Source organism: Ceratocystis lukuohia (assembly GCF_044167205.1).
Source record: "Ceratocystis lukuohia strain C4212 chromosome Unknown Supercontig11_pilon, whole genome shotgun sequence".
NCBI lineage: Eukaryota > Fungi > Ascomycota > Sordariomycetes > Microascales > Ceratocystidaceae > Ceratocystis > Ceratocystis lukuohia.
In genome coordinates, this window is record NW_027263530.1 from 195,884 (window position 1) to 213,528 (window position 17,645).

The 17,645-nt window shown below is 49.1% G+C and overlaps 5 protein-coding genes across 5 annotated transcripts; 2 read left to right on the plus strand and 3 right to left on the minus strand.

Annotated features, from left to right (window-relative positions):
- Positions 1 to 20: 20 nt before the first annotated feature.
- HOO65_110046 (uncharacterized protein) lies at positions 21 to 1,302 on the minus strand (the record flags this gene model as incomplete). Its single annotated transcript, XM_071004742.1, has 2 exons — positions 21 to 1,139; positions 1,213 to 1,302. 2 exons carry the CDS (start codon positions 1,300 to 1,302, stop codon positions 21 to 23), a joined length of 1,209 nt encoding a protein of 402 aa, XP_070855756.1.
- Positions 1,303 to 5,463: 4,161 nt separating this feature from the next.
- HOO65_110047 (putative magnesium transporter NIPA1) lies at positions 5,464 to 7,921 on the plus strand (the record flags this gene model as incomplete). Its single annotated transcript, XM_071004726.1, has 2 exons — positions 5,464 to 6,246; positions 6,314 to 7,921. 2 exons carry the CDS (start codon positions 5,464 to 5,466, stop codon positions 7,919 to 7,921), a joined length of 2,391 nt encoding a protein of 796 aa, XP_070855757.1.
- Positions 7,922 to 8,518: 597 nt separating this feature from the next.
- Positions 8,519 to 11,141, minus strand: HOO65_110048 (E3 ubiquitin-protein ligase arih1; the record flags this gene model as incomplete). Its single annotated transcript, XM_071004725.1, has 4 exons — positions 8,519 to 9,041; positions 9,123 to 9,719; positions 9,787 to 10,792; positions 10,880 to 11,141. 4 exons carry the CDS (start codon positions 11,139 to 11,141, stop codon positions 8,519 to 8,521), a joined length of 2,388 nt encoding a protein of 795 aa, XP_070855758.1.
- A 619-nt stretch (positions 11,142 to 11,760) lies between these two features.
- HOO65_110049 (uncharacterized protein) lies at positions 11,761 to 12,660 on the minus strand (the record flags this gene model as incomplete). Its single annotated transcript, XM_071001733.1, has 1 exon — positions 11,761 to 12,660. One exon carries the CDS (start codon positions 12,658 to 12,660, stop codon positions 11,761 to 11,763), a length of 900 nt encoding a protein of 299 aa, XP_070855759.1.
- Positions 12,661 to 14,361: 1,701 nt separating this feature from the next.
- HOO65_110050 (uncharacterized protein) lies at positions 14,362 to 16,017 on the plus strand (the record flags this gene model as incomplete). Its single annotated transcript, XM_071001734.1, has 1 exon — positions 14,362 to 16,017. One exon carries the CDS (start codon positions 14,362 to 14,364, stop codon positions 16,015 to 16,017), a length of 1,656 nt encoding a protein of 551 aa, XP_070855760.1.
- Positions 16,018 to 17,645: the final 1,628 nt, after the last annotated feature.

A 17,645-nucleotide genomic window follows, 5' to 3' on the forward strand; every position in this document is an offset into this window, starting at 1 on the left:
CCCAGGTTTTCTCCCCTTACCTAAGCCTCGGACTTTAGTTGTTTCCCGCACAGCCTAGACCAGAACACCCTACTCCTGATACATGACGGAAGCACCATGCACCCTGTCGTTCCTCTGGTGGGAGCAGGCACCTCTTGTCGAGCTCTGCTTGCTAGGACAGCCCTGAGGATTGTCTCAAACAACACTTCCACGTTCTCGCCTGTTTTTGCACTGGTCTCAAAAAAGGGGATGTCGGCTCCTAGCTCCATCGAAAGATGCTGGCCCTCGATCTTGGAGATTTGGCGAGGTGCTTTGGTATAGCTGGCGCTATAACGGCTTTCTGCTGACTTGATGAGTGGCTTTGGTGTGACTGAAGGCGTACACTGATCGATTCTCATCCACAGATCCAAGATAGTATTTGGTGAATCATGTTTTGCAGGTTCGTTGGCAATTTTGCGCCAGGTTTCTTCAATAACAATAGATTGGCTACTTTCTGTCGAGGTGCGCGACGCGCGGGATGCTTGGTTCAAATTTTCTAGCCGTGCAACGCTGGACTTGGCAGCTCCCAGACTCACTGGCTCGCGGGTAATGGAGTCAACGTCACACTTACTCCCAACAAAGGCGACGATAGGTGTCCGATGGGAAACTTTGAGCGGTCTAGAAAGCCTGTCTCTCCGCTTTTTAGCTGTGTGGCCAAACCGCTGCTGGACTTCTGCGTATATATGCTTGGCTACATCGATAGACGAACGCCTAGTGACGTCATACATGATTATAACCGCGTCGATGCTCTCTTTGGAAAGCACTCGCATGCGTTCTTGCGGGCTCTGTAGAGATGGGTAGTTAATCGTCTCAATCGTGTATTCGGTCAAATTGTGGCTTTGATTTGTTGCCGGAGGCTTCCCAGGGTTGGGTGCTGACTTCATTATTGTAGCGTCTAGTTCGAGTTTCTCAACGAGACTTTCAGATAGCCCGTATGGCGATGTGTCCTCTAGTCGGACTTTAGCTAAGCCCGCATCTTGTGGTTGCACCATGCTGTCATATGGTGACGTTGAGGTGATCCGAGCCTCATTGTAGGCTGCGTTTAGGTCTAGCATGATTTCTCGACGGCTAGAAACCGTCAAAGCAGGGTCATATGGAGGCGGATAACTGGAAGTAATAAACTGGGCGATGTGTCAGCATACCATTTCTAGAAAAAAGACATGCATGGGCTGGGCCGTTGTTTATTTGGCGTACTCTTGATTCTAGGCATTTCTTTCCGACGCCAGGCGCACCTAGGAGGAGAATCTTAACAATACCCCGTGGTTTCTGCTGTGGAACACCCATTGCGATGGCCATGATTTATGGTGAGAAAAGAAGAAAGAAAGGGAAAGGTAGTTGGTGATGGAGAGGACTATAACAGAAGAATCCGCAGACAAGAGACTGCAGTCATCACGTATATATACAAGTACACAGGCAGCAGCTAGGCTATCCAATCCATCGGCTTTGTTTCCTTTTACATTAGTCTTTCGGTCGCTTGTTTTATAATCCACTCAATGTGACGCCCGATACGTCCTAGTTGACGAAGTAGCTGGTGACTCTCTATCAGCGAAGGAGGGATGGAGCCTTGCGAAGCCGTGATTTGTCGACGTGCTGTAGCGAAAGGAGTCGAAAAGTAGCACTCGTCTGAAGTTAAAGCTATGGCTCCTTATCGCTTTTTTGCGCCTCATATTTCGTGGAAATACTGCCGGAAGGTTATGGGTAATGACGTATAGGGCTATATTAAGCCAGCAGTGAGCTATGCTATAGGTGGATTTACACCACCGCCGTGAATAATACTTTACAGGCTGTAACACATCCGACTCGGCATTGGCAATATTTTTCCGTACAAAGAGCTTCACCCGATATCTACGAGTGCTGTGCTAATCTAGACGAAATAAAACCATTCCTAGTACACGTTTATTTGAAGCCTGCTTTCTTGCTACCAAGACACAGACCGTATGTTGGTTGTTACACCAAGCAGCATCAGGCATCTTGCCATTCCTTAGTAAGGCCAAAGAAGATGAAGCATCGTTCTTTGTTTGTAGCAATGGCTCGCAGCAATGAAAAAGAGAAACATACTGAGCCTTCGGAAATAGGATTTTACAACTCCGCAGAAGCCTATTATGCCATGCCTGGGATGCATACAGCAAGTACAAGGTACTCATGCAAGTGGCTGCTAGCACAGCATGAGCCACAACTTGAAAGTAGCTGCTGTTCTCTTTCTTTGGTGACCGCAGTTATCTGTGTAATTAATTGTATGGTAATTGCGGATGGGCAGAAAAGAGGAGAAGTTGGGGGTTTCGTACAGGGCGGCAGAGCTATAGACCCGAATACGACGTAGGACTAGCTGGCATTTAAAGTACTAGTAGAAACAGCACATTGCATTGCATTTGTGATCTAGTGCCTAATTTCACCGACGTCAAGAGTCTACAGCATAATTTCCATGGGAGTAATGGGAACAATGTGCCAAATTCATCTCTGCCGAGCCGATACATGATTAGAGTCGGGGGCGAGGGAGGTCAGGAATGCAGAAAATGTCAGTACTGGATGACAAAGTAGCTCTAAATGCGCGCTGACATGGTCAGTCGTCGGAGCAGCCCGCGCTTTATAATTCTGAAATCCCAGGCCATCCGATGTGAAACATTGACGAGCTGTAGTATCAACCTCCGTCGTCCAAGTCTAGGCCATGGTCGAAGGACTTTCTGGCACAACCTAGAGGTTTATGAGGAGATGTGTGACAACGGGCTGGGTCCTGTGCAGGAGGAGGCAAGGGTTGGCGGTGGGTTGTCCCTAAGCAAGCCGAGTGTAAAATACAACCATCGCAGAAGACCTGGACTGGTTCGAGATTGGATTTCACGGGTAGCTGCGGGGTCCGAGTCCGAGATAAGGCTTATAACAAAGCTAAGATGGCTCATGATTGGTTTGACACGAGCGCCGGCTACCAGTTTGTGCTACCCAGTGGGATAGAGAGTGCTATTAGCTGTTTCGATGTTGGCGCATATAAGGACCTTAGGTTGCATGGAGACTGAAAGGGGACAAGCTGTTTGCCTGAGCTAGTTTAAGTGTGGTGTAGTCCATCGAAATGAATGTTTGTGTGGAGTTGTCTAGAAGAGAGCCTGCCTTGCTAGAGCTGGAGCAGCCCGTCGCTTCCAATAGCTCTGTAGTTAGATGCGCCCATGGATAAGGTCCGCGTTGTCCAGAAGCGGCTGGTAAAGAAAGGCTATGCATCAAAGAGGATATGCAGAAAGTGAAGAGGCTGGTGTTTCGCCATTGACAAGGGTCCCAAATGCCAAGCAAAGTGGCATGGCATGCTGTTTCCTAACAATAGTAGACGGTTGTCGTGTTTGGTGCTGAGTGGGTGCTTTAGAAAAGGGAGTCGAGAATAGCTACGTTTGCGATATGGAAGGCGATGGTGGGTAGGCTAGATGGCCTGCATTATGATGTTAGCGAGTAAAGAGAAGCTGGTAGAGTGTATGTAGAGTGGTTAAAAAGCTAGCGGGTACTAACTGAGTTAGCAAAGTGCAAGCAAGCTATGGCAAGCAAGATCCACTAGGTTAAGATGGCCGTGCGAAGGCCTTGGCAAACATGTTTTGCGCTGTTATTGGGGGTGCAAAGACAACGTCTTAAGAAGCTGGGATGCGCTGTGGAGGATCCTCTCCCTTCTGCTAAAGGAGGTGCGGTTAGTGGCGTAGGCCCGCCAGCATGGCATGGCTTAGCAGTAACATGGAATAGGCGAGAGGCGGGAGGAGAAATACCAAAACTAAGACTTCGATCAGAGGGCCATAGACCTGCTAGCCTAGAAAAAAAATACCCAGCCGACCCGTTAAGTACCAGCCACCAACAACAGGCAAGACCGTTTAGACGCGTGTACATAGGTCTATATGCATACTGGTAGTAAATTGTAAATAGACACGCACATGCGTCACATGAGTACAGAAAGCAGGAAACACCAGAAACGGAGCCGGGAAAGAGCCAAGCCGAGTAGGCGTGAATATGGCTAGTTTTGGTAACTGCCATGCTCTGATCTTGGACTGGCAGCAAAATTTTCCTCCATTTCTTCTACCTCTGCTCTCTCTCTTCTCCTGCTCTCAGCTTGCCATCTTTGCACTTCTCAAGCCCATCCATCATTTTTGCCTTTTTGCTCGTTTGGCGGACTAACCCTGGCCTGGTTTGATGTTTTCATTTGTCTTATTCTTTGCAGCTAATTCAGCGTCTTTTGATCAGTGTCGGGGTTTTGTGGAATCAGGAACTCAGGCCCCCCCTTCCCCCGGTTCGCGCTCCTTTTCCTAGAGGAGAACAATTGCTCAGATCATCTCTTTATCCTCTTTTGTCTCTAGGCATCGCTGTCAAAAGAGAAGACCGGCAAGCGCAAGCCCTCTAGGATATGATACCCCGCTACTAAGCCTCCCTTCCTCTAAAGCCGCCTTGCCTTAATTGAGCGTTAGCATTTGTTAAGCAAAAAGGACAGGAACACGACACGTCCGCCCCTCCAAATCCTGTGCGCTATTCCTGGATACACATAGCCATAACTACAAGTCTTTCTTGAAATCTGGGGGTGGTGGTCTGGCCGTGTTTACTGCCTTCTATTTCATCTTCTTCGCCATTCTTTTTTTTCCCTCCCGTTATATCCGAATTCTGAATCTTCCTTGTGATCTGGTTCATCGCCTTTCGACTCAGTTTCTTTTTCATGTATTTTTCTGGCTGTCTTTTTTTTTTTCTTTTCTTTTGCTTCAGTCTCGTGCTACGTTTCCCCTTCTCTTCATTTCTTTACCCATTAACTCGTTACAGTCTGCGACATACGCCCACAAAATATTAAAAGGCCTGGATTCCCGCTCGTCTTAGATTCTGCCATACACTAAACAACACAGACGCCCCCCAAGTCAACCCCCGTCTTAACGCCTCGAACATCACTTGATATCCCGCGCGTCGCTCAAGTGCTACTAGCTCGGCGTGCTCGTCTTCGTCTCCGGGTCTTCTTTCCTTTTTCCCTTTATCTTGTGTGGCTTCGTCCCGCGCTTCCCTCCTCGACTGTCCTATATCACACATTGAAGAGGCTCTTGGCCTGTACTACCCACGATTCGTTCTCGACCAACTAATCGATTTGCTAGCCAATTGAATATAGCCACCAACCCACATCCTAGTCCGCGCTTGGCGTCCTCACCATTGTTATATTTACAAACAGCGTTCGCAGGATTCCCCTATTTGCTCTACTTATATACATGCCGAGACAGTCGAAGTGCATCGCTCCTGCAACACTTGACCGTTTAGTACGCTTCACACTTCTACCCATTCGAATCTTCGTGTCATCCATCGCCCTCCCACCACACTCCCACGACTTCATCGTACGCTTTTCGAACTTGCCGCGCCTCTCTTCCCTGAGGGCCTCTCGGCCTTTTCTCCTTCCTCTCTACGCCTTCCCTTGCCTGCTATAGTAACCCTGTCTGCCATCCCCTTCCACACACAATAATGGCTTCCGATATCCCCATTCAGTATGCAGCTCACGTTGCCACTCTTGCTGTACGGAACGGCATCTCCACAGGCGATACAAGCAGTCGACCAGCCTCGTTCAAGGTCATTGGAATTACATTGGCTGTCACGTCAGGAGTTTTTATTGGAATATCCTTCGTCATGAAAAAGTACGGCTTGCTCAAAGCCAATGAGAAATATAACGAAATTGCCGGCGAGGGATATGGTTATCTAAAGAATTGGTGGTGGTGGGGAGGCATGATTCTTATGATTCTTGGAGAAATCTGCAATTTTGTCGCGTATGCTTTCACCGATGCTATGCTGGTGACGCCTCTGGGTGCCTTGGCGGTAGTAATCACCACCGTTTTGTCAGCTATATTCCTCAAGGAACGATTGAGCTTGGTTGGCAAAGTAGCCTGTTTCCTGTGTATTGTTGGTTCTGTGGTTATTGTCTTGAATGCTCCCGAGAGCTCTTCCGTTTCAAATATCCAGGAAATGAGGCATTACGTCATTGCCCCAGGCTTCTTGGTCTACGCTGGCATAGTGCTAGTCGGCTCCACCATTGCTGCTATATACGCCGGCCCGCGCTGGGGAAACAAGAACATGCTTGTTTACATCAGTATCTGCAGCTGGGTTGGTGGGCTGAGCGTTGTTGCCATCCAGGGGCTAGGCGCTGCAATTGTGGCCCAGGCCCAAGGAACGCCTCAGTTTAACCAATGGTTCCTCTACGTTCTCATGGTCTTTGTCTTTACAACGCTCATAACCGAAATTGTGTACTTAAATGTATGTTTTCACGTCTGGCTTCTACCCGCTTCACTGCTAATCACTAACCGATGCATACTTTTGATAGAAAGCATTGAACATATTCAATGCGGCCCTTGTCACACCAACCTACTATGTTTACTTCACCAGTACAACCATTGTTAGCTCTGCAGTCCTCTTCAAGGGCATGCGCGGGAGCACTACTTCCATTATCACTATGGCAAACGGCTTTCTCACTATTTGTGCTGGTGTTATCCTCTTGCAGTTGTCCAAGTCTTCCAAGGATGTACCTGATACGGCCGTGTTCAATGGAGACTTGGACCAGATACAAACCATTGGTGAACAAGACCAACCGGAAACGGAGCCCAAAGCAGATGCCATACGTGGGGCTGCCGCAATTGTGAGACAAATCTCCGTGACTCGCCAAAGACGAGAAGTGGAAGAGTTTGAACGCCTACGCCAGGACAAGTTGGCCGAACGCCTATCACCGCACAACCCGGGCGATCCTGAGTATGAATGGGATGGTCTGCGACGACGCAGAACGCCGCTGAGCCGCGCTAGTATCAGCAGCCGCGGCACGTCAATCGGCCCCTCGGCACATGGCCTAGCCCCGGGTTCGTCCATCTCGGCTACTCCTGCAGGCACTTTTCTCACGCCGGTCAAGCCTAGTAGCTTGCACCCGCCGCTGGGTATGTCTCGGATGCCAACTGAAGTAGAAATGCAGGAACAAGAAGAGCTGGATCAGAGACGTGCTACTAGCCCTAGCATTCTCAGTAGTATTGCAGGTACTATCCGTAGTAAGAGACGCATGGTACCGCCTACACTTTCGGAAGTGCCTGGTGTAGTTCATCCTGTTCCTTTGACCGACATTGCGGAATCCTCAACTAAGCATGGGGATTATTCTTCACAGCCGCACAATTTCGACCTTGAAAGCCAGCCCACTGAATACCATGGCGCTTCTGCTTACGGAGCTGGGGGATATGCCGAAATCAGTTCCTCTCCAAACTCGCACTCAGCACGTCGGCAATTTTCTTTCCAAAACATCTTCCGCAAATCACACTCTCATGCTATTTCGCCACCGCCCACTACTGAAAAAGAGGCCTCGACTGGATGGCCATCCGAGAATCCTGCGAAAAGAAATACAAACTATAATGGACGTATGACATTGGGACTGAGGATGCTTGACTCGAGCGAAGAAACAGACGAAGAACGACTTGGATTGGTGAAACAACCAACGACAAGCTCGAGCTTTCACTATGGCCACCAAGATGATGAAGAAATCTATGAAGAAAAGGTTGCCCCCGTGACGGCAAAAACCTCTCCATACACACGTGGGGAAGAAGCTCGCTCGCCTACGCAATCGCTAGCTTCCCCTTCTTCGTCCGAAGGGGAGAATTCGCCGCCCTCGCGCCCGCGGATAGGTGGTCCTTATGATGTTGAGCGACTCTACAGCAGTCCTCCTGACGAAGGAGCCCCTCCTCCTGTTCCTAAACATAAAAGTCAGAGAAGCCTTGGCAGATATCGAAGAGAATCTGCCACCGAACCCGGGGCTGGCTCTGGCTTGAGCTTTACTCCTCGGCCACCAACGACAACCCACCAAAGGCTTAGCATGAGATCCGACTCGCCCCGTGGCTATGAACATCCACGAAGCTACGGATATGGGCACAAGCGCGGTGATAGCTCTGGACGCCCCTGAAGACGAGAAACGTAGCAATGATTATGAAGTTGATGGTTAGTTTTATAGTGGATCGGCTGGGTTTATTCATCATTACTGGGCTTTCATTTTTGTTTTACAGTATGGGTACTTTGGGCTTGCTTTTGGCGTTCTTTTACTTTTTGCATAGAGATTATATTTTGCAGTAAGCATTAAAAGCTGCAGTCTTGGACGACATTCCATTTCTTTAACCTACTATCTACTGAGACTACTCAGTTCCTAAAAAAAAAAAGCGTCACCAGTTTTATCGACTGAAAGTAAAGAAGACTGGCTGGCTCTGCTCCGCGGGAGTGTGAAAGCGTCTAGCTAGATGCTTAACTTGACACTAGTCATTCAAAAAGGGAGAGCTATCATCAGCCTGCCCCCACTCGGAGTCGAACCGAGGACCTTGTCATTACGAGTGACACGCGCTACCACTGCGCTATAAGGGCTCAGGATTGCTCGATTTGGTGATAAAAGAGTACAAATAGTGAGGACAGCAGCTTGTGTAACATGAGCGTGTCAGGCGGGTAAGTCGCCAGCAAACGTTAATCTCCACTGAGCCACTCATCAAATCCACTGCTTGTTAACAAGATGGGATCACCATCTTGGATGCAATTCATTATTGAATACGTTTGGATTTGCACTGCGAATTTCAGCAACATCCCGAATCGCAGCTTCCACATCTAATCCGCCCACGGCCTCCGTTGGGTAGATTCCAGCCTGGCGGAAGCGGCAGGATGGCCGGTGCCTCTGCAGGTTGAAGTTGGCATATACCCAGTCGCACAGACAGTCCCAGCAAAACTCGAAGCGACATGAACTACAAGTCATATGGTAGCAGCCCCCGTTCTTTTCAATGGGCGTCTGGCATTTCGGACATGGCTTGGTGTTATCCTGGAGCCATTCGTCTGTTGCTGTGTCGGTTCGGGCATCATTCTGGGCGCATGTCTGGCCCTGGTGCCATGGCCCGCGATGGTGGAAGCACATGACCTGACTGCATCGCGAGCACTGAACTTTGGTGGCGTTGGGGGGGTGGATCTGGCCGTACTGGCAATCGCCGTTGACGCACCACATGAAGTCGGGGTCATCACTGTAGTGCGCGGTATTCATCAGATCGTAGTACCTGCACGATTAGTGGGCTTTCTGTTAGTGGGTTTCATCGGCATACAGGAAACTTTGAAAGCCGAGGCATGGGAGAGCTTACCGAGCTTTGACGTCGGGCGGAGCATACAACTCAATCTCGACGAGACGCAGAGTGCGTTTGCAGCCCTGGCTGGGGCATTTGATGTTCCCTAGCGCTTCGGTTGCCTTGTCTCGGATCTCAATCTGGATGTGCTGCCCCAGGCAGTCCTTGCAGAAGTCGATGTCATGGCCGCACCGCTTCTGTAGTCGCAGGGGAAAACTGAGAACTTTGAAGGCAACACTGTCATTCCCAAGGGCAGTCCAGATATCTTTCCAGGCTTCCCAACTGTCGCCAGTGCTCATATCACGAATTTCGTCCATGCAAATCCAGCATGACCGGGTCTCGATGCGATTGAGATAGCGCAAGAAGATCGGAATGCGGACCCGGCGGCCATTTCTAAGGAACCTGTAAATCTTTATAGGTTCCAAGGCTTCAACATGACCAAGGACAGAATGCTGGTCTAACGTGGTATCAGTAAGCCTTCTGCAGCCTGGGTCATGGGCTAGGTTGAGGTCAACAAGCTCCTGGTAAATGCCTTTGATCTCCTCTAGCTCAGCGGAGCCAAGCCTCGGTGTTACGGATGACAAAGTTTGACGTAGGCGATTTGCGCGGTCAAACCTATCTGGATGTTAGATCCTTGATTGTCTCGGTGGTCCACTAACCGCATCTCTGATCATTCACTCACCGGTCGGTGTAGGACTTCATTCCGTCGGAGCCATCGTCCAGCATCTGCTTCATCTCCCGTGATCCATAGGGACGCCTTTGCTCGTCTCGGCTGACGTGGCAGCGCAGAGGACATTTAAATACCACCCCCGGGGCTTCTAGCGCAGTCCAGTGGTACATTTTGTAGTGGCGGTGGAAGCTTTGCTTTATAGACCGACGCACACAGCGCATACAGACTAGGGAATCGCAACAACGAGTCGTTTCAGAAGGAAACTCGTCGAAAGCGTCCCAGGCCGTGGCCCGGTTGGTATTTTCATTCTTGATCAGGCAGTCTGTTTGGCACGCCGCACAAGGTGAAATCTCCAGCACAGATGCTGGGTCTCCTGCTGGAGTCCGACTAGCCTGGATGACGGCGTGCCGGGACTCCTGGTCAAGAGAGAGGTAGCCAATCAGATCTTCTTTAGTGATTTCATCTGGGCTCCAGGATCCGAGGTGGGAAAAGTGAACGGATGCCATTTCTGGGCTTTTTAGGCCCGAAGCTAGCCGTCGTGGAAATTCCAAAGCCACCGGTGCCTGTGGCCAGCAGAGCCAATTGGTATCTCCGTCCTGGATCGCCTGAGCTGAGCTGCAGTTTGGGAATGGGTAGTGATGCTGGTGGTGATAAAACTGATTGTGGAGATAATGATAAGAAGAGCCTGAGGGCTGGCCGTGGTAGCGAAGGTGGTGGTGGTTAGGGTTTATATCCTCAGTAGGGTCCAAGTTTTCTTTGTGGCTGCCATGATGGATGGGCGGTGGCTTGAGAGAGGAAGCTGCGTGAGCTTTCCTTTTTGTATCCAATGACATGCTCAAGTAGCCTAATGCCCAGATGATTGCCCTATTTTTATGGGGATGAGCCAGCTTGACCTTTTCAAACGGACAAAGTTTTGATGCATAGACGTCATTTTGCCGACGGCTATTCTGAGATGAAGAAGTGGGGGTCTTGTTGTTGTGTTGGGGCTGGTCTTCTGCTCTCTGGCTTGATTTCTTGGCTGTAGGGGCGTTGGTGTTAGGGCAAACTTCCGCGGCAAGCTAGAAGGCATTGGGGGAAGTGGGACAAGGGTTGATGGTTTACATACGGTTTGCTGCTGCTGTCCTGCTGTGCATTAGCTGGCGAGAAGTTCGGAATCCAGGTGGAGTTTGCCGAGACCGTGTGGATGTCATGCGCCGGCTAGCAACCTGGGGATGAAAACGGCGCGATGAGCGAGAATTAGATAAATGGGCAGGGTAGTGGGCATGGATTGCCGGACTTGGGATGAGGCTGTCGCCTTGAGATCGGCCCGCATTGAACGGACTCTCAGAGCCTACTAGCAGATGGTGACGAATGGCGGCGCCGCTCATGGTGGGTATATTGCTGTATGGTCTAGGGAAATAGAAGGACAAAGATGGTGGGTTTGCGTGAAGTGTCCAATCAACACAGCACTATAGCTAGGAGGAGCATGTATCATTATAAAGGCGTTTGATTGTTCGCTGGGAGACATTGTATCCAGTCAACTGAAACCAGAAGGCGCAACTTGCTAGGCCCGGGGAGCCCGTCTCAATCGTTATACTAGCTCATGCAAGACCCATAGAATGATCAATCTGTTTTCTAGACCCTTCTAGTCTTAATCGTGCATCTTCTTAATCACATGAGAGACATTGACAGCAAAGCAATTAGTGATGCTATTACTTACAAGAGAACAAAACAGAACATGAGGAGCAAAGCAAGCAAGCCATCCGAGAATGAGTGACTGTGTAAGTGTACGTCATGCCCTTTTCATCCCAACTTTTCTGTGTTTGGAAACTGCCCTGTTGATAGATATCATGAGGGGCCCGTGTAACGTTGATTTCTAGCCAATGGCAATCCGCGGCATTAATTGATTCTTAGTTAATTTTACACTATTACAGTTAATTACAACAACTACACCACCGCTAGCACTAGCCAAGCAGAGTTCTTTGGCACTAAGACTAGCCTCTGCCCTCAACGCCCTCTCTGGATAAAGCGGCTAATGCGGTCGTGGGACCGGCTCGGGTCCCATTTTGCCCGTTGTCTCTTCTCCACGTCAATCTTGTCCTCATCGTCGCGTGTATCATCGCGCATCTCGACAAAGGCTTCATTGTTCTTGAACGGCCATTTGCCGCGGCGGTATCTCATAGACATGGCGAGTCCCAGACCTCCCAGCACAACAAAACTGCCAACGCCGGCGGCTACAGGCACAGCCACTTTCATAGTGTTGTTGCTTGGCGACGAAGTGGGGGCTATCGTGGGTGTTGACAGTGGCGTGGTAGCCGCCATGGCAAGGGGTGCAGAAGGGTAGTTGGTGGGGATCTGGTACGCCACAGGAGTCGAGGAGCTTCTGGTCACGGTAGAAAGAGTCGACGCGGAGGCAATAATGTTGTTGTAGATGCTGTCAGAGAGTGGCGTCGACTTGGCATTTGGCGTGGGGACAGCGGAGTAGGCAGCAGGGATGCCGGTTGTAGGGGGCTTATCGGCAGGCGGTTGGCCGGCAGGCGCTACAGTGGGCGTTGAGAGAGGCGTCGATGAGGAAGAGGAGCTTGTGCTTGAGGCGTCGACCTTCAATGGCAAAGGGTCACTACCGGTAGGGGTTTGCGCGGGGGCCGAGGTAGTGGTGGTTGAGCTGGAAGATTCTTCTGGATTCTTGGGCTCCTCCGCATTGTTGGTGACACCACTATCCGTAGTGAGCTTTCCGGGGAGGAAGGCAGGGGAGAGTGTAGGTGTAGACTGGGCTTGCGATGTGGTGGTAGACCCAGGCAGCTTGGAGCTTGTAGTCTCACCGGCATTGTCCTTGTTTTCGTAATTAGGATCAGTCTTGTTGTCATCTCTGACTACCATTTTGTTGACGCTGACCAGCAGAGACATGATGAAGAAACGGATGGAAGTAGCGGAAAGAGGAAGAATCAAGTAATACAGTGTAGAAGAGAAAAGAAAAATGCTATGCAAAAGAACAAAAGAGGACGCCACAAGCAAAACCAAGGACCAGCCTGGATGATGAAAGAAAAAAGAGAAAGACAAAGGAAAGGAATGTCTGAGAGACAAACTGAAGGAGAAAGAAGGAAGAAGAATGAAAGAAAGAAAGACGAACAAGAACAAGTCAGGCCGAGCCAGAAAGATATACAAGAAACAAAACCAAGATGAGACGAGGGAACAAGGCAGAACAAGCATCAAGAGGGAGCCAGAAGAACAGGGTTCAAAGACATGGTTAAAATAAGACGTCTGCGAATCAGTCCGGAAATAAAGCTACGGGGGCCATCCATCGGGGAGACGGGGAGGTTGCTTTGAAGGTGAGATGTCTGTGCCATCAGTCACAATCAACGATGGCAAAGCAGGGAGCAGGGGGAGAGGAGGGACTTGGTCTTTCGCTTAGGCAGGGGATAAGAGGCTGGGTCTTTGAAAATTCAGAGGCTGCTTCCATCACTAATGTCGTCGTCATAGAGCGTGCCCAAGCCTAAGGCGCTTCTCCTGGTCCTCGCTGGCGGCTTCCATGGCCATGGTGATTATGTTTATGTTTATGTTTATTGGAAGCAGGTCTGGTTTTCGGCTTTGTATCAGTTGTACATCCGTAGGTAGATTATTATGCCACCAGGCGATCATAGATTGCAACAGCTCGCTGCTGTGAACTATCGTCCAAGACCTCCTTGCGCAGGCGTGGGCTATTTTGCAAGCCAATTTTCCTTCCCTTTCTTAAAGGAGAAGTGACGTATGGCTTTGTTCTTTGTTTCAGCATTGTTTGATAGCCTCTTGCTTTTGTGGGATGGTGTAGACATTATTCTGCCTTGCTCTTAACGCCTGTGACCTTGTAACAAGGAAGACGTTTATCTTTACGTAAGATCAGACGTGGCACACCAAACTAGTATGCTGTACAGAAAATAGAAAAGAATAAGGAGAGGATTCCGGTAAACTAAATGGAAGGGAGGGGGGGGGCCTTTGTGTGTTTGTTTGAACAGAACAGTCATGACAACCAACATGAAACCATAGCCGAGTTTCAGAATGTGTAAGTTAATAGCACAAGCTATGCACCCATCCAGTGACAAGGATCAGGGGCGGCTATTGTGCTAGCGCGCCACGCCGCATGAATACGTGCCGGGTGGCATGGCATGGCACTTGGATCTTGTTGAGAGAACTTCAACACCCACTGTGGGTGTTACGCCTGCGTCTATGATACGGCAGTTCTAACCCTGCAGCTATTGACCACAGTAAACAAGCGCTATAATCACTCACGTTGATGCATATAGATACGTGAGTCTCGTATGAATAGCTCTCCTAAAAATGTATGTCGATTCTCTGATTCTAAAAGCTTGATGAAGAAGGAAGCAAAGTCTGTGACAGACTTCCGAAGCTGGCGCGGGGTCAGGGTCAGATTGTCATGTGACCCTGGACCCTAAAACCTACACCACGATCGTTCCGGATAAGCTTCGGGTAAACTGATAAGAGATTGGCTTATCGGAGAAGAAGGTGTCGAAATAAGGGATACTGCGCGTGGTTAAGTGAGTGGGTCAAAAATCCCCCAACCTACAACATTTCTATTTATTAGATACTCTAGATGCGCTATAACCACCCAATATGCCACAGACTTCAAATGAGGCTAGAATCATTCTTGCACTTCAATCCTTTCAAAATGACCCAAAGTTGAGTCTCCGACGCGCAGCAACTACATACCAGGTCCCCTTGGAGACCTTACGTCGCCGCCACAATGGCATTCAATCGCGATGCAATACTATCCCAAAGTCACGAAGACTATCTGATCTAGAGGAACAGACAATCGTCCGATCCATTCTAGACCTTGAATCGCGAGGATTCCCCCTGCGACTGCGTTTCCTGGAAGAAATGGCCAATTATCTGCTAGCTGGCCGCGATACGTCACCTCTCGGCCAGCGCTGGGCTCGTAACTTTGTGAAGCGACAACCAGAGCTGAAAACACGTTTATTTCCTAAATACGAATGCCAGGCAGCTAAATGCGACGATCCAATGATTATTCGTGGCTGGTTTAGTCTCGTACATAGCACAATCGTGAAGTATGGTATCCGATCAGATGATATCTGGAACTCTGATGAGACTGGCTTTATGATGGGCATCATAATGGCTGAAATGATTGTCACAGGTTCAGCAAGGCAAGAAAGGTCAAAACCGGTGCAGCCTGGAAATCGGGAATGGATTACTGTAATTCATGCGATCAATGCGGAAGGCCAATCGATCGCGCCGTTCATCATTGGTGCAGAGCATCATCGCCTTGCGAATTGGTACCAAGATTGCGCCCTCCCAGGCGACTGGCTTATTGCAACCAGCACAAATGAATGCACAGACAACGACCTGGGTCTGGAGTGGCTAAAGCACTTTGATCGGTCTACAGCCAGCCGATCAACTGGTCCCTACCGTCTTCTGATCCTTGATGGTCACGAAAGCCACCACTCCGCCCATTTTGAGAGATATTGTGAAGAAAACAAGATTGTCGCTCTTTGTATGCCGGCTAATGCATCTCACCTACTTCAGCCTCTTGATGTTGGGTGCTTACCAGTGCTTCAAAAGGAATATGATCAACAAATAGAGCATCTGATCAGATGCTCTGTAACCCACGTGTCGAAGATCGAGTTCCTTCCCGCATTTCACGCTGCTTTTAAAGCGGCTTTCACTGAAAGCAATATCCGGGGAGGGTTTAAAAGCGCCGGGCTCGCTCCCTTTGACCCGGAAAATGTGATCTCGAAGCTTGATGTGCAACTACGGACTCCGATGGCTTCCGAGGAGGTTACTGAGCCCTCGACCCCTTGGACTTCAACAACCCAACAAAAGCCCCTTGAGGCCCAATCTCAATCTGAAGACATCGAAAAGGGGATCAGAAAGCATAAAAGCAGCCCCCCGAAGTCGATTATGAAAGCTTCAAGGTCTAATACCAAAGCAGCAAAGGCAATTATGCATGAGGTTATCTTATTGAGAAACCAGGTCCGAAGCCTTCGGGAGGCAAATGAGATGCTACGCCAGGGCCGGAGGGCAAAAAGGACTAGACAACAGACAGGAGGGACAATCACTTTGCAGGAAGAATCACGAGCAGTTGATCATACGGATGTTGATACGCAGGTGGTTGCGGAATCATCGAGAAGTGGGGGTCAAGGAAGGCCAGAGCGATCAGGTAGACGGAGTTGTGGTGTATGCGGCAAGGCCGGGCATAATTCGAGGACCTGTCAGGCAGTTCCTGAGCTGTCTGAGCAAGATTATAGTGAGTAGTTTAATTGACCAGATAGTTAGTTGTGGTTTTATTGCAATTTTAAATTTAATAGCCAAGATTTTCGACTCACTCACTTAACTGACCTACTCAGTTAACAAGCACGCTAGTTAATTTTGTTCGTGGTACTTGACGTCTACCTACAAGCACGATACTTGAAATAACTTGATATCTTGAAAGAAACAAAGACCATGTATGTATGTATGTATGTATGTATGTATTTTTAGCGTCTAGATATAAGGACCATTTTTTACAGATCTCATGGTCAGGATAGCCTGACGGATGATAGGCGCAAAAAAAGGATAGCTATCTGGACGGCTCGAGATTTTTTTTTATTTGTCGGAACAATCTACTGAATTCAGATTTTAACACTTGAGAAGTCACTCGTGATCCTGTACAACCGCACGTGGAACCGTGCTGGTATACAGATTGATCGTTATGGTGAAGCTTGTTTTCTATTCATTCTCCAAGGTGTTAAGTTCTTCCATCATGGACAACTAAGCTGAAGTATTCGGGCTCGGGTTTACCCAGGGTTAACCCGACCGAAGGCAAATTCCCCACAATACCCATCCTCCATGTAGTTTATCCAGCATTCATCCAACAATTTTGTTCTATTTAACGTCTACCTACTGTTGAATAGACCTAACACTGTTATTCTTTATTGACTCTATAAATCGCTAACTATTTTAACCTCAATTTCTAAATTACTTTTCCAGCTTTTCTAGCTTTTATACTTCTGTATATTTTCAGCCACAGTGGATAGGTCTGTGCACAATTGTCTGAGGGGTGCTTGTCAAAGCGCCACACAACAGTCACGTGCCTGAGGCAAGCTTGGAGCGCCACGCAACACCTACAGGTATTTCACCGTAATACGACGGCATGTTCTAGACGGATGAGGGGTAGGAAAATGTTGTCCTCCGACATCCCCTCCGGGCAGTCAGTAATTGTAGGTGCGCGTCTTCTTCGAACTGCTCCTATGACTTTCTAGGGTCCGGCCATGCGGCCAGGAGTTTTCTCCGGTAGACGTTGCCCAAGGGCTTCCCTGTTGGTTGTGTGGTTGGCTTGCGGCGCCCTACCTATATAATAGTCTAGTCTAAGAGGCCAACGGCTGTATGCCCTGGAGAAAGGACTCTTCCGAATCTCTTCAGAGCCCTTTCGACATCTCCCTCTGCACTTGTCTCCTTTTTTCTTTGCGTAAAAAGTAAATAAATTCAAATTCAAGTTCAAGTTCAAGGAGCAAAAGGCATGCATGCCCAAGTTGCAAAAAAGAGAGACCTGTATGGAGGCTTAGGCATAGCATCATGGTGAGGCGACGGCTGGCCAAAAAGAATACGTACAACACTGGGTATTCGCACGTGGTCACCCACCGTACTACTGATCCAGCGCTCTATGGCTTGACTAAGGGGGAGCAGACGGGACCCCGTATTTTCCATAGGCTATGGTCGTACGTGGTAAATTGGGGTTTTGTGGCTCTTATAAACTAAGAAGAAATGGAGAAATAGAAGAGAGCAAGGCACTACCCAGACCATGGAGCCAAAGGTTCGCGGACAAGCTCCTTAAAAACACGAAAGCGACTTGTTATGTCGCCAACGTGCTTCGCCGCAACCTGAGGCTCTTTCAAGAGAAACAA